This window comes from Ammospiza caudacuta, chromosome 2 (assembly GCF_027887145.1).
Source record: "Ammospiza caudacuta isolate bAmmCau1 chromosome 2, bAmmCau1.pri, whole genome shotgun sequence".
Taxonomy (NCBI): Eukaryota; Metazoa; Chordata; class Aves; order Passeriformes; family Passerellidae; genus Ammospiza; species Ammospiza caudacuta.
The window spans coordinates 29,240,984-29,257,049 of NC_080594.1; the positions used below are offsets into that span (position 1 = coordinate 29,240,984).

The 16,066-nt window shown below is 45.0% G+C and overlaps 1 protein-coding gene across 1 annotated transcript in view; it reads right to left on the reverse strand.

The window, feature by feature from the left end:
• Positions 1-16,066, reverse strand: part of ARHGAP31 (Rho GTPase activating protein 31) — a 60,141-nt gene that overhangs the window by 21,092 nt on the left and 22,983 nt on the right. Inside the window, exons 2-3 of the mRNA XM_058824975.1 lie at positions 3,375-3,477; positions 2,737-2,881 (exon numbers count right to left, since the gene is read on the reverse strand). Coding sequence (XP_058680958.1) covers positions 2,737-2,881; positions 3,375-3,477 — 248 coding nt within the window. The remainder of the gene's footprint in view (positions 1-2,736; positions 2,882-3,374; positions 3,478-16,066) is intronic.

Here is a 16,066-nt window from a genome sequence, read left to right on the forward strand (position 1 = left end):
AGTGGAATACAGTCCAGAGAGAGAAGGTAAGCTTGGCCTCCTAGAGCTGGTCCCTCTATGCCCAGGCTAGAACAAGCCAAGCAGAGTCAACTTATCTGTCCCGAGAAACAACCATCCATCACTAGGATACAAGACGGCAATCACTTGGCAAGAATGTATAGCCAGTGAGGTCATGACCGGGATGTTACACCTGCGAAGTTGACATAGTGATGACCAAGAAGACAACCCTTCCCTAGTCATTAAGAACTTGACTTTCCTTAGACAGAAATCTCTGAATCACTGTGGTGACTCAGAGTGCAGCCTATCCCAGCTCAGAGCCAGCTCTGGCTCAGTCAGGCTGGGATTAGCATGTGTTCTTTATTCCTACCAGCACTCCTCTGCTGAGGTACAGCTGCCACTGTTCCCTGCTCAGACACCCCACGCACACACACGCTCCTAGGGGGTTTTCTGCTCCTTAGGGAATTGGTCTTTCTTCTTTCTTTCCTCCTAGTATCTGACTGTGCTTCCTGTCAGCTGGGTTACCAATTATAAATCCCTTCTATGCAGGCTTACATGAATAATGGATTTTGTGGCTAAGTGGAAAAACTGAAAAGCCAGAGATTTAAAAAAAAACAACCTTTCAGGTCAACCCAAAGTGATAACATTTTGGGAAGCTGGTATAAGATTTTAGAAAACAACTGCTCAAGGTTGACCAAAAGCATCACACTCAAACATTAGTTACAGAAATGATAATTAAAATTTGGAACTATTTAACCCTTTTCTGAAAGACATTTTCTATAAGTTAGATGTGTTGCTGTAACATTGAGACATTTCCTTTAGAAAGTACTTGTAAAAGAAACACTCAGACAGTTACAGACATGTTTTCCCTTTTGTTTTTGAATAAAGCTATTTACCAAATGTATCTACTGAAAATCTGCAAGTCATCATCCCAAAACTTCACTTTTCAGCAAACATTCTTTCCTAAAAGAAGTTTCCATCTAAATCTTAATGTTTCCTTTCGAGCATTTTTTCTTCCATAAATCAGTAGTGATAGCCAGGAAGACACCGGCCAAATTGCTCCAACAAAAATGAGACTCATCAGTTACAGTGAATGGTTGAATGATACCCTGTATTTTCAAGATCCTATTCATCCTGACTGTCTCCAGCAATCCTACCCCATATCCTCAAAATCCTTTTATCCTGAGGATACAGGTCAATTTTTCAAATCTGCCCAGGATCTTCCCTGAAGATCTGACTCTACATCACCTTGAAACAAAGACCAATCTTACTTAAAATTTGGAACAGCAAGACACCTAACATTACTGCTCGGCTGTCAGGCAGCACAGCGAGCCACTCCCACCCCAAAATCCCCAGCAGAGCTGTGTTCCTAAGAGCTACCTGACTTCTTACTGCAAGCTCCTGCTTGGCTGGTCCCATCTGGCTCTGCCCCACAGCAAGCACCCCTTGCACTGACACCTCTTTCCAAAACAGGCAACAGGGAGACTTTGGAGAGCATCTCCTTGTGAGGACCCCATGGATGTCTCCCAGTGCCTCCTGTGCCACAGCAGTGTCTTTGGAAGTGCTTGATTTGGGAGAGAGGCAACTCAGACAGCAACACCTGATTTTGCAGAACTTCTTCTCTGCAACATGAGACATTTTTGGCAATGGCTGTCGCCTCCTCCTCCACCCAGCAAATGGGAAAGAGCGGGATGACAGAAATTCTTAACAAAGGACGGATGTTTCTAACTCTGAGAAAGCAATCTTTCCCATCCCCCACACCAGTTATCTTAAGAAGTTGGTAAATTCTTTTAGCTGGAAATGCATACCTTCAGCATGCAAGACTTCAGCCTCAATGATGGAATGTAAATTTGCTGGTGTCATAAAAAACTGAAAGTAGATTTAGAGCGCTAAGAAACACGCAGGCTTTAATAGCAAGCATAGCTTGCTGTGCCACCTTTTAATAAAATATTATCTGTCATCAAAATTAGCCAAGTCTCTTAAAAATTCAGGCTTTGTGGTCTTATATTTCTGCTCCCCCGCAGTCTGCTCCTAAGCTCCAACTGTATCCATGTATAATCTATGGCTGCTTTCCAGAATCAAGTAACTACTCTTTGAATTGTAATCTCTTTAAACAAAGTTAGAGATTTCTGCTTGGCCAGCTGCCACTTTCCTCTGCCATTTTTATTTATAATGTGATCATGATGGACCTGATATGCCATATCTGGCATAACCAGTATCCTCATCTGCAGCTCTACAAACAGTATGAAAAGTGTGACAGATGCAGAAAAGTGTATACTTTACACGTGGGCTGGGCAACCAGTTTGTGCAGGTGTCAGGGGCAGTTGGAGGGACAGGGATGAGGAAACCACACCCCTGTGATGATCACAAGCCCAGGTGAGCCAGAAGATTCAATGATGGACAGTAATGAGGAAAAGAAAGAGAATTAGTAGTGCTCGGAGGAGGCACACAATGGGAAGAAAAAGAGGCAGCAGGGAAGAAATGCAGTGAAAAAATGAGCAAGATGAAGGGGAGGAAACAGCAGACAAACTGAGAGAAATAAACATGAAACGGTGAAAAGAAACAAGGACAGGGAAAGAGAGCCAACATGAGATGAGAAGGGAAGAGCACTGAGAGGTGTTTACATGGACAGATGCACCAGAAGCCAGGACATTGGAGTGAATCCCAAACAGCTGTCATGGAGGAATCTGCATCACATCCACACTGCTGGAGAAGAACAAGAACAGCCAAGGGTCTTACCGTGAATTTCTTGTAGAGCTCATAAGTTAGGAGAGGGTTGGGCAGTTCCCTGAAGTACAGCTTGCAGAGTGACCCCACACAGTGGATGTCCTGGAGGTAAACTTCCCTTGTCAAATCTGGGCATTGGTCAGAAACAAACTCTTGTCTGAAACAATATGGAAGCATAACAATATGGGTGAATAAGAGCTGTAGCAGGCCAGTACTCCACCCTAAGTACTCATTTACAGAGTAAATGAGAAAAACAAATGGGAAAGCAGAGATGTCTCTTCAGGCTGGCCCAGATTGTGTCCCAAGTTCAGAGAGATGCTGAGGTTTCAATTAGTCTCCATTATCCCTAACGCAGGGAGTGGATCTCAAACTGATATAAGGAGATTGCTTTGTCCCAAAGTGAGAGAGAGGAACTCAGTATTTGCACTGAGACCCTCCTTGCCTTTCCCACTAATAGATGCAGAGGGTGACATAGCTTTTTGGGCTAATCCCTAAAATGCTGTCTTTCCCTGTTAGCAACTTCAAAGACAGTTTATCTTCTGCGTCAGTGTGGAGCTCTGTTGGCCACAGTGTGTACCTGAGGGACTAACACCAAAAAGGTATGAGCAATGTCCCTGAATCCCTCTGACACTCCCAAACGTTGCCCTTACCTCAACTTCTGTATGTTGGATGTCACTCCTGAGAGCCGGTAGATCCCATCCACGATGCCGTGAGTCTCAATGAACTCCGCACAGCTCTTCAGCACGTAAGGGACTACGAGAGGGAAGCAAAGCAAGATGTCCAGTGAATACACACTGACAGCTCCCACAAGTCACCACAGAGAAGACAGTTCCATGAAAAAAAAAAAGCAGAGGCTCTCTGTGGATGCAGGGAAGGGTACAGCAATGAAAGAAATACAGTGCAAATCAAAAATAGCCCCGTGGCAAGTGCAAAGTGGCCATGAGGATATACTGTGGTTGTGCCATGCAATGCTCATTAACATGTGACAATGACTGACCCTGAAGTCACAGTAACATAGCAGAAAGAAAGGTAGGGTTTCCCTCTCTTCATTTTTCTTCCAAAATAAAATAAGCTGTTTCATTCTAATTGAAAGCATGTGGCAAAGCTTGAGGTCCTGGGAACCTCCAACCTCCTCAGTATAGAGCTCCAGCCTTGCTGAATTGTGCCAAAAGGTTTCATTGGCTTGGATAAAAATCAGAGAAGCATTCACACTTCCATATAAGCCTACATACCCACAGTTTAGTGCTCATAAATCCCACTGAGGGGGTATAAAGTTCAAATATTGACTAGATCTGCACACTGACAAAACCTGACATCGGCTTCAAAAGAGCTCCATCAGCATAACTAGACAAAGACTTAACCAGTCTTAAAGCTGAGAGGAGCCTGAGGCACAACATTTACATCCAGGCTTGGACCCAAAGTATATGTTTATTTTTTCCCCATTATATAGGTACAAGAGCCCCCCATTCTCTTGGTCAGATCAAGGCTCCCTGTCCCCAGTACTATAACAACCCAAGCTATAACAATAACAGTAAGAAAGCCCTTCCTTATTAGGTGCTAGAAACTACTGTGTATTTAATGCAATACTTCACACAGCCATAGGCACAAGTCAGTAAATGCACAAGTCAAAAGTTCCCTGCTATAATGCTGACTCTGCTGCACTGCACATTTCAAAAGCTGTATGGAGAGAAACCAGCTAAGCCATAGATTTGACTGGAAAGCCAGGCATAGCAATTACTGCATCTTTGTGACACCCTGGAGACAATGCCTCTGGCTGGACCTTCCCTGAGCCCTTCTTCTCAAAGTTCAGGACTATGATGACATATTAACATGGGCTTCATCAGATGGCATCCAAAGACAGCCCTCCAATGACAGCCTGAACAAAAACAGTTAGACATTATTATTTTTCTTTATTTTATTATTTCTCATGGGAGTCACTGAGGCCAGAGCCAGCTCATGGGTGGACCTGTCCCTGCCAAGCACTGCAGGGCACAGGCTCTGGTGAGAAGGGCTCCAAGCTTGCACCCACCTCAGGGGCACACTGCTACTGAGCCAGTCACTCAGGGAAGGGCTGCCCTTCTGCCTCCTGACTTGCTGAGGGAAGTAAAGAAGAAGTCCTTTCATGTGTCCCTTCTCTTGTTTTTAGCCAACCCAAACACAGGCATGCACAAAGTCCCAGTGATTACTTGGAAGTCTGAACGGCCCAAACAGACTAACTCTTCTCAGCCAAAGGAGCTTCTCCAAAACACCAGGGAAAAACTGACTTTATGGGTTTTATGAGCAGGCACTCATAACATGGGTACATTGGTGTGTCACACTCAAAGCCCTTGTGCTGATTTTCAAGACCCTCAAGCTGTTGGGTGGAGCTCATGGCAGAGGCCCTAAGCCTAAACAGTGTTCATGAAACCATGGAATTGCAAAGAGAACAGCTGAAGCCTACAGAGTGAAAGCTTTGTCCACAACAGTCACAGAGCTATGGTATTCTCTCCTCATGGACTTTGGAGGGGAAGGTGCATCAGAGCATTCCAGAAAGGAAAGAACCTGGGAAGCATTCCTTTCAGTGCATGCAACACCTACTTGCTATGTGGGCTGAATGGTGTGGAAGGAGACAGAGAAAAAAAAAGAAGTACTAATTTTCGGTAATATCCTTCCAAGAAAAATCCAAGTGACACATCAAAAAAAGAGGACCTTCCTATCTCTGAGCAAGTCCTGATTAACTGCAGTAGGGAACTCATATCATATGATGATGAGAATGCTAAAAAAAAAGAGAAAGATAAATTACTTCAGGCCTCATTTCCATTTCTGGAAAATCAGGCTTAAACATCTTTATGGCAGAAGCTATGCATACATGGCATATTAAAATTTCCTTCTTGGTAGGGGTCTTGGAATAAATGACATGTAACCAGCAAAAATGAAAGTTAGGCAGATCCATGTCCACCTCGGATCTGTCTGGGTGAGGGAATAGAAACCATTGAACTCCATGCAACGAATAAAAGAATTAATTGAACAGAAAACATATTTGATCACGACAGCCACATGACAAGGTTTGTCTAAAGGTTAACAGTCTTTCATGGAGACAAGCCTCATATGATGGTGCCTGGCTGCCAAAAAATGGGGTACATGCACAAAGAATGCTTTATTAGATCCTTTTAAAAGCCTCAGTATTAATAATAAGAACACCAACTAAAAATGCAGATAGTGATGTTTGTTGTGACTAATTTGACCTCTTGAAAGTAAGACTTATTAAATCACACCATTTTTTGGCTGAGTTCTAAGTTTCCTTGGAGTAAATTAGGTCAAGAGGCCTCAGGCAGGTAAGCAAACCCCCTATACAGAAGAAGAGAAGGCTGCATCCGTCTGTTGAGGACTGGTAAGCAAAAACATGGGCCTGAGGGGAACAATCTGTAGCAAATGTATAAAATTCAACCCCTTTTTAAAATTGGGTGAAAACTGCACAGCAGGGACAACCTATAGATTGCAAATAGGCAATATACGCTGAGCTCTGCCAGCATCTCTTACTGCAGCCCTGCATTTTTCCTTGCTTTTCCAGCCCTGGGCTTCTCACTTATCTCTGCCAGTGCCCTTCACTCATCTTGTACAAGATTTCCTGCCATACCAGGTCTTTGGCTCATAGAAAGAGAAAGAGTCAGTTATGCCAAAATTTGTGGCAGTTTTGTGATGTCAAAAAAAAAAAAAAATCCCATAGAGGACACTTTTCACTTGCAACCGAAAATTACAGACTTTGACCTCAGATCCCTGGAGGTGAAGGGACTACATTGACTTCCTGCAAATCAAGCCCCTAAATGCAGCACTTGTACGGAACTGGAGCACAATAAATGTTTTCTTTGAGCAGGACCTATAGCTCTGGCATTCCTGAGCAGCTCTGATCTCCTACAAAGCTTAGCCTTTTGGGCTGTTGGGGGTGGTGAGGTTAGAGCAGCAGTGAGCAGCTCTCTCCCACTTCCAGGAGTTTCTGACCTGGTAGGATTATTTCAGACGTGGCTCCTGATGAACTGAGGCTGGGATCAGCCCTGAATGGAGGAAGGTACAGGCTCTGGCATGTGCTTTACAGCAGGTCTCTATCAGAGTCACAGGGCATGTAAATCACAGGGCTGGGTGTCTCCCACGGGGAGATCAGACGTGGATGGGGATTTGCAGCAGGGGCTGTACGTGCAGGCACAGAAAGGAGATGGGGGGCAGGGAGTCCAGTCTTGACACTCCTATAATTAACACTGTGCTGCAAGCTTAGGAGGCTTAGGAGCTGGAAGGGGCAGCTGGTGTCACACAGACCCTGCTTGTTCTGCCAGACAGCCAAACTGTCCTCATTTAAAACTACAATAGAAACCAGATGGAGGAGGACAAGAGAGCGTGGAGCAAGGCACCAGTCAGAAGGGAAATTGAGTTATAAACACTCTGCACACAAAAGACAATACTTCTCTTCCCCTAGACAAAAATAAACCAGAAGGGCAGTCACAGTAACTCATTCCACTCTCACTGGGTATCACCTCCAAGTTCAGTGTGCACCTTCACCAGGGTCTTTTCCAAGACAGCCCATGCCACCTCCTTTACAGGTGTCTGCTACTCTCACTGGGTCAGGCACCACTTCTCCTCCTTCTGATCCCCCCAGCTCCCAGTGGAAGCAGTGGGCACTGAAATTCCCACCTCCCTGCCCTGCTGGCTCTCCCTTCCCAGCCATGGTGCTGCCACCCCCCAAACCTCCCCACCAGCAAGCCAGGTGCCCATTCTTTGCCAGCCTGGCAAAGGCTCCATCTGGCACCGGACTGAGCTCTTTGGATCCCCAAGCAGCCCAAGCTGGAGAGGTCACTAAGAAAAGAGGGAGTGACCCCATCCAGTGACCAGTGGGAGGACGGCCTCCTGGCCTCCCACCAAAGCCAGCAAAGAGCAAGGAGAATGCTGGTCCAGCAGGAGATGCAGGCAATATCCTGGCCTTCAGTGCCACCTTCCAGAAGAAACTCTGAGTGTCCATGGGCTACAGAGGGACCCAGGGAGGAGGCTGCTGAGTCAGACACCCTAACCAGTCAGTGTGAATAGTTAGACTTACTGCCCAGTTAGACAGTAAGTCAGCTAACCTGGACAGGGCCATGTGCTCAGGGTGCACTGCACTGAGCTGGACTGAACAGCAGCACACTGAATTTTCTACTTTATCCTTCTGTTATTTTCTCAGACTACTCCTTGTAAGGATAAGCACTGCTGACAGACATGCTCAGGGCCTCCTTGGTTGCTGGTTTCTGCCACATGGTGGAGGTTTTATGTCCTCTCTAATTTTATTTTAATTTTAGTTCAGCTATTGGGAGGATAAATGCAGACCTTTCATTTCACCTGGAACACCAACTTTTTGATTTTTGACTTGCAGGAAATAGTTTGGATTTTTTTTTTTTTAAATTTCCCCTCACTATGAATCCTGCACCATAAAAAAAAAAGGTTGCAGACATTTTTATTTCATCCTTTTGGTTTTGTTATACATAAGTATTTTTTTAAATTGTCTTCAATGACCCTCAATAGTAGTGCATGCTTCCTATCATGCTATGTCAATACCACGACAATAAAGGTCAAAAGTCTCCTGTTTCAATTTAAATTACTAAAATAGAAAATACTTCCTTTTATAAAGTGTTTCAGTCTGTACTAAGCAAGAGCTGTTATTTTGTACAAAATAATAACGAAATAGAACAAACTAATATATTCAGTTGGCCTCCTAATCACAGGAAAGAAACAACATTGTACAAATGGCAACATACTTGATCATCAGTATCTCTGATATGATATTTTTCTGCATTTCCTGACTTTCTACTGTAAATCACAAGTTTTAAAGCTGATTCACTATATTTTTTTTTCTTTTTTTGCTGACATGGCCTGATTTTCACTAGGCATAAGGTTGGTTGAGAAACAGACTTGAAAGCAGATCAAGCCGTGTTCTCCTCCCTGCAGCTCACCCGAGCCCTGGTGCAGCACATCAGTCACAACACCAGATTTTCTCCCAGTGCACTGCCCTAACCAGTGGCAGCTAAGGTAAATCCTGCCTTCCCACCACATAGCATTTCCTTTGCCTTCCACTGCTTCCTTGCCAGCACCAGCCAGGGATGGAAGGGACCACAGCACCCAAAATCCATGCAGAGGGTCTCTCCTGCTCAGAGATTAAAATGGCAGAGCTGGGAAAGGGGATGGTTTGCCCTGTCAGGACATAAATGCTACAAGGACAAAGCTTCAGTTTCCAGGATGTCTGTGCATACTTTTCACCAGCACTAAATTCATTTTGCAGAATAAAAAAAAAAAAAAAAAAAAAGGCAAAAAAAAAAAAAAGCCAAAACCTGTTTCACTCTCAAATTCCAGGGTTGAATTTGGCTGTTAGCTGTGGCCAAGCTGCCACAACCCCTCCATACACACACACACACACGTATTTGAACAGCATGAGATAGTAAACAGCACCAAACCAGCTTAAAAAAAACCACCTTGGTTTGTACAATTCACCTTGGCTTCTCTCCTTTAGCTGCCATAAACACAGTTTAAAGGGATGAATGGTTGGCACCAAGGTGATCCTGTCCACATGGGCAGCACAATTTATTCACTGTGTAAGTCACACACTTCATGTGTTTTTTCCCCTCTGCTTCTGTGAGAAATGGCCCTGCAATGTCACAAAGGTTATCACAACAGTGCCATTCCCTGTGATGAAAGCACTGTCCTGTCACAGTTGTGATTTTGTGGGCAAAAATGTAGGAAAAACAGATCTCAAATCTGTCAGATGCTGCGAGTCATCACCCTCCATGGCCTGCGTGGGAAGTGGAAACACTGAGTGCTGTTTGGGATGTGCCCTTCTAATTCCAAGCACACACATTTCAACACAACCTGCAGGCTCACACATTTCAACACAACCTCCCTGCCTGGGAGTTTGAGTGAAGCCAATGGCACCACCATCAAGGATATTTTTTTTCCCCCATTGATATTATACCCAGCTTACATCTAACATATCTAAGTAAGACATGTAGGAACACCTGATTTTCCAGAGCAGATCTGACAACTGTGATGTTTGAAGCAGGAATGAAAAAGCCCTTGGCAGACCCAGCCATCTCACAGACAGCACACATCAAAGAGAGCCTAAGAGAAAGCACTGCCAAAGCAGGCACTGAATGCTGACTATCAGCCCCAGCGGTCACCGTGCCCCTCTGAAATGTGACTTCACCTTGACATAGCTGGCAAATTCTGTCACGCAGGCACTTTTGAAAGAGGTTGTACTAAATACTAGAATAGTTTTGTTAGGAAAACATCCTGCTGAGAATTTCCTGCAAAAAAAGGAAAAGATAACAGAACAGGATATCTCCACTCCTGGCTTTTATGACTCTGTGGTACAACCACTTCGGAAAACAGTGGCTCAGGTTCTGCATGGCAGGTCAATGAGCTGTGCACATCCTCAGCTAACCATTCCAATCCTAACAACCCTGATCCACAGCAGATTAGGGTGGATATTGTACAGCATTTTGTTTACCACATCACAAGCAATCAGGATAAATAATTCTGGAGATGGGAGTAACTGGATAATTTATGCTGTGTCTGGGAATGGACTCGGGTGTAAGTATATAAAACATCAGAATAGTTTTGGAGACGCATGTAATGAATTGACCTCTGTCTTGGTAAATGCCTAGATGCTGTGATGATAAGCAAGCTGTAAGACAGGAATTCTGCCATGGACCTCGATTCTGGTGACAGGTACCAAAACCAGTAACAAATCCAAAGGCTGCACCAAATGATGGAGTGCAGGAGAAGGGCGATGCCGATGCTGCAGCTCAAGGGAACTGGGACAAGCAACCTGCCAGGGAAGAGCCCAGGTAAGTGTTGGGTGATGGGATGGAAAGCCAGCAATGCAGGCTTCATCTGAAGTCTCTTGACAGCCTACTGTCTTTCATCCAGATTTATAAACAAGCTCATAGCATGTTTTCTGTATCATGCTTTCCTTTCTTCTTCTGCTCTCCTCTTAAGCATAGAAATCCAAGTAAGCCATGCTAACCCACTTAACTGCTGGCAACAAAGCCCCAGATTGCATGGACTCCATAAGTTTCTTCCTCCTCTCACCAGCTTTTGGTCTTCATGTTTTCATTTACAAGAGCTTCAGAAGAAATTTAAAAATCAATCACATCTTTTACTTGGGCCTGCCACCTGATATAGACCTGCTCATTTTCTTACAATCCCAAAATTACTGTGGAGGCAACTTGTAAGCTTCAACACATGCTTCTTGACTGTTGTAAGGAGGTAGAACACAAAATCTCCCTCATCACTTTGAGATTCCTACATGGGATTATTAGGATCAGAATCAGGACAGCAGCAATTCAAGGGGATCAATGCTCCCTACCTGAGTGTCAGTGTTAGTTTGTCCCTTAGTCCTTTTCAGCTTGGACTCTAGTGTGCTAGGCAATAGGGATTCCAGCTTTCTCTTTATAATACAGACTTTTGGGGCTGTTAGAAGGAAATTCTGAGTGCTTAGGTCTTGATGTGCACCTGAAAAATACCCGTGACTAGTTAAACAGTTTTGAAGTCCTTTGTACTGTGCCCTTCACAAACACCATCTCCATACACTGAAATCTGTAGCAATCTCCAGAGGACATGGAATCTGCCTGCAGCTTCTGTGCTGCTCTGTAATGATCTCCCACTGCTCAACAGATCCTTGCTTCCCTTTTGTAGTGGTGGCATGGTGGTGACAAAAGCAGCTAATTCCCAAATAAATGCTATTGGAAGGCTGCAGAAGTGACAAGATGAAGCAAGGAACTGGGCTGTTATCTCAGGAACACCCATGTTGCAGCAAAGTGGGCTGCTCTGCAGTTCTCTCTGCTGTTCTTTTCCAGGAAATTTCTGGAATGTGTAATTTTCCTTCAAATGTGCAAGGAGAGGATGGAGGCTCACCAGCACTAATGGTTCTCCTTCCATGCTTGCCACACGTTCACAAGCATACATGACAGCCACTCCCAAGCTTTAAAGCACACATCCAGCTGTGCCAGCTAACTCAGGATGGCAGTGCCAATGAGCTCAGGTGTGTAAAAGGGAGAACAGGGGCTCATCATCCCACTGAGAGCCCAGGTTATCATTCAGTAACAAGGTACAAACTAACAGAGAAGCTGGTCCTGGACCAAGCTCTCATGTGGAAGAAAAACGGCATGGTTGAATCTCACAGAACTTACTTATATCTTCTCCCTTCTTTTTATTTTGTCCTCTGTCACACTGATGGACTGATGCAGACTGACACTGGGTTATGCAGCAATGTTCTTTCACTCAGGCCTCTCCCTGATCTTGCCTCTAGGGCTCTCCTAGTCAAGAGCGGTACAGCAATTTCCAGAGGTTATTCCAAATGGGCTGTTTTACAGACAGTCAACAACTTAGGGCAAAGAGCAGGAGAAATCACTGAGGATCATTACATATCACAGGCAGACAGATGAGGAGCCTGAATGCAAACCCATGACGGCTGCAAATGAGAAGTGAAAGGCAAACGAAAACAGACTTTTGCTAAAAAGTAAATAAGGCTTTATGATTTCGGTCTGATTGAAAACAAACATGCAAAGGCACTAGCAATAATCAAGCATTATAATTTGTAGCCAAGCAGCATCAAATCCATTCCATCTTTGCTCAGTTGCTGAGCATATATTTAGACTGACTGCTTTCATTGCCAGGTTGCCTGGGCCTGACCCAAAGAAACACACTCATACAAAAAATCCCATTGGACTCATCAGTATGTTCCACAAAAGAAAATAGGATCAATTTGTTCTACACCCTCTCACCTTTTACTGAGACATGCAAATACTAGCAAAGGAGGTATACAAATGACAGAAGCATTTTCACCAGCTTTACAGGAGCACAAAATGATGGTGTGAGTTTCAGCACAGATTGGAGAATTAAGACTTCTGCTGGCAGTGGAAGGTCACCTAGAAATGCTCCCCCCAACCCTGCTCAGAGGAGGCTGAAAACAGGTCAGTATTTCTCTGAAGAGGATTAAGCTGTGGGTGACTGGGATTGCTGATGCTTTTCTGGTGAAACAAGGTGCTGCTCTACCCATCCTAAATCATGCCCAGGTATATGATCACAACAGTCTGTGGGCTCAGTTTCTGGGTCTGAAAAACATGGGGAAAATTCTGCCAGAAGCAGCATCTGATCAGACACACATAACTCTACACAAAAATAAATGCATATATCAGCAAATAAATGTGTGTGCATACATATACACAAATGAATGTATTTTTACACATACAACTATGTTTGTTTATGTATGTATGTGTGTGCATGTGTGAGGTTTCATGTGCATTACCAGGAAATTCTTCTTAGAGAAACAGATGGGTTTTATTGAGTTGTCAATCAAAGCCTAACAAAGTCAAAAGATGTGAAAGTCATGTTAGGCCAATGTCATAGGTCTGGGGGACACATCATGACATGTGGTCCTCCTGTTTGTTGCTGCTGAAGGCTTTGCTGGGTGAAGCACTCACCCACAGCCAAGGAAAGCTGTTGGTCTGGGGGATTGCTGCTCAAGCATGCAAGAACATCGGCATCAGCAAGTCCAGAACCAGTCTCAATGGACTGGTTTATCTCAGTAATTTAGTTAAGAAGGGCAGCCCAGGGGATATGGGTCATGTTGGCTACACCTTTTCATCTTCAGAGGCTGCAGTACTCTAAAGTGTATTCTTACAGCTATGCTCACAAGGATTTTGTTTTCCTTTCCATACACCAGGGAGGGTAAAGAGCTCAAGAAGAAGCTGCTGAGCAGCCTGGCTCAAACATCTGCATGTGGTGCTGCTCCTTCAGGGCTTCTTGCAGAAACAGCAGGGAGCACAGCACTGCTCCATCTGCCAGCCTTGTGGCACATCAGGGCTCACATATGTTGCAAGAGGGCAGCTTGCTCGCTCTCCAGAGCCTGAGAGAATCAGCAAGGACAGCAAAGGTGGCAGAACAACATTTGCAGATGGTGTCACAATGCCTCCCAGCCCTCCAGAGGCTGAGCTGGGCTAGGATTGTTTAGAATGTTTCCTGCCAAGCTGTTTGTGTCTGTCCACCTCCACCTCAGGACGTCAGCACACAACTACTGAGATGCACCCAGAGGACAAGGAATGGTTTCTCCAAGGCTAAGCTGCAGGGACTGGACTCTGCAACTGCCTGCCAGAGGTGGAAGGGCATCAGAAATAGAAACTAACTCTGTCAGATGGTCCGGGATGAAAGGAGGCACAATGTTGCTTTTAAAGACACTGGTAAAAGAGGAAAAGAAATAAAGCTGAATAAAATACTCAGCATGATGGTATCTCCTTACTTCTCAAGAAGGCTTCTATCCCCTCACCTAGTAAGGACAAGTCAGGAAAGACATCCATCTACACAACACTTTTCTTTGTACTCACGAGGCCCTTCTGCTCCCATGTCTTTCTGTCCCCATGTCTTTCCACACAAAAAATCTTCCACAGGGGATACAAGCCCCTTGCTCCCTTCACCTCTCAATAAACATGCATGCCAGGGGTTATCAAACTAAGGGTCATTCTCAGTGCTAACAATAGGAAAAAACCCAATACCAAGCGGTTACTAAAGCAGTAAATCTAATCACTTGGCAATTGTATTCCTCGGTTTCCAAGCCCCCCAACAGATTCCTGATATATTCCATATTTCACACTTTATTTTGTTTTCCATTTTGCAAAGGGCAGGCTCTGAAGCAGTATGAAGAAAAACAACTTTCCTGCTCCCCCTCCCCCACTTTTTTCCCCCCTCTGCTATCTGGGCTCCAAGTCAGGCTAGGTAGTGCTTATCATTTCCTCTGCACAGCAAACACCAGGGTGCATGCGTTTCCTGCTGGCTGGTCCTGAACTGCGAGCTGACATTGTTTTCAAGGCCCCCTCTCTCAGAGGCAGGAGCAGCTCTGCTGCACAGCTCTTCCTGTTGATGTCAGGCTCCTCTTCCTCCTAAAGCAAATGGGCTTCCTGACGGCATCTGTGTCCTTTTCCATGAGGACTGGCAGGAACCATTTTCCTACCCAATGGCAGGGAAAAGAAAAAAAATAGTACTGGAGAAAGAGATGTAATAGGGAGGAGCAGGGGTGGATGGGTTTTTTCCATACTTTTTCCGTACTTTTTTTCCAAGTAGTCTTGGAGAACATCTGGGGTCCCTCTCAATGAGGAGGAGAGAGAAGAGATAAGAGGTCAAATCAATACAGTTATGTCTTAGGGATGCTGGTATTTGCAAGTAGCAGAAAATCACTTATTAGCAGAGAACATCAGAGACTAATTACAGCTGCCGATTTCCCACTGCTAAGGAATGCAAGCTCACAATAGAACAGCTACAGCCACAGCCCCTGCGTTCCAGCAGCGCTGTCATAAGCTGTGGAAAATGCCAAGACCTTTACACCAGACTATTGCCTTCCTTTTTATTCTCTCAAATGGAGGAATCACTACCACTGCCAGTGCTGTTTCATCAGCAGTGGAGAAAATGGGCGACGAATGTGCAGAACACAGCTCACACCAAGCTGAATCACTTCAGCTCCACGGACTGCCACTGTGTGTGTCACTGCCACAGCAGAGAAGAGGAAACCTAACCAGACATCATTTCAGGCCTCCCCCAGCCCATGGTATTCAAGGTTTGCACTGTCCCATTAGAGAAGCCAATGGGCTCGTCCCATCTCCCACCAGGAAGTCTGCAGTTTGCTGCACAGTGTAAGAAACAGACATGGAGCCTGTGGCTACAGGGACACACAGCAGGGCAGAGGGTGAGGAGCACAGCCAGAGGGTAACAGTGCTGCCTGCCCTTCACAGGATTTCAGCTATGAGGGTCCCATGGCCTCCCTCACAGAGCAAGGAGTTGAGTCCCCTTAGGACATGCACCCCAGCAGGAAAGCGCTTCTCTTGACTGGGGAAATGGAGCCCCCCAGCATTTTCTATACCACATCCATACCACTGTAGCCAAACAGGTGGGGTGGGGAGGGTGTTTATTGAGGAGTGCACAGCAATAACCGGAATAGCACCTGTCTCTTAGCAGACTATCTAGAACTAGTGCTCCTAATTGTCCTCTGGGATGAGTCATAAGTATATGTTAATAAAATACATTCTTATAATGTGATATTCTCCTTTTTTTCCTATTTGTGGCCTAGTCACCTTCCTGAGACACTGCAGTAACTAAGCAAAGGACTATACCTCCAATTTCTGTCCGCAGTTTGCCACAAACTAGAGGCCAACAAAATTATTCCAGCTGTATGCAACTATAGTCAACAGCAGATGTGGCCCCAAGTCTGGCAGAGCCAGCAGAGCTGCAAGAGAGTGAACTGGGGCTTAGTTTTCCTCACCAGAAGAAATTCTTACTCAAGGTGCAGTTGCAAAATCTTAAA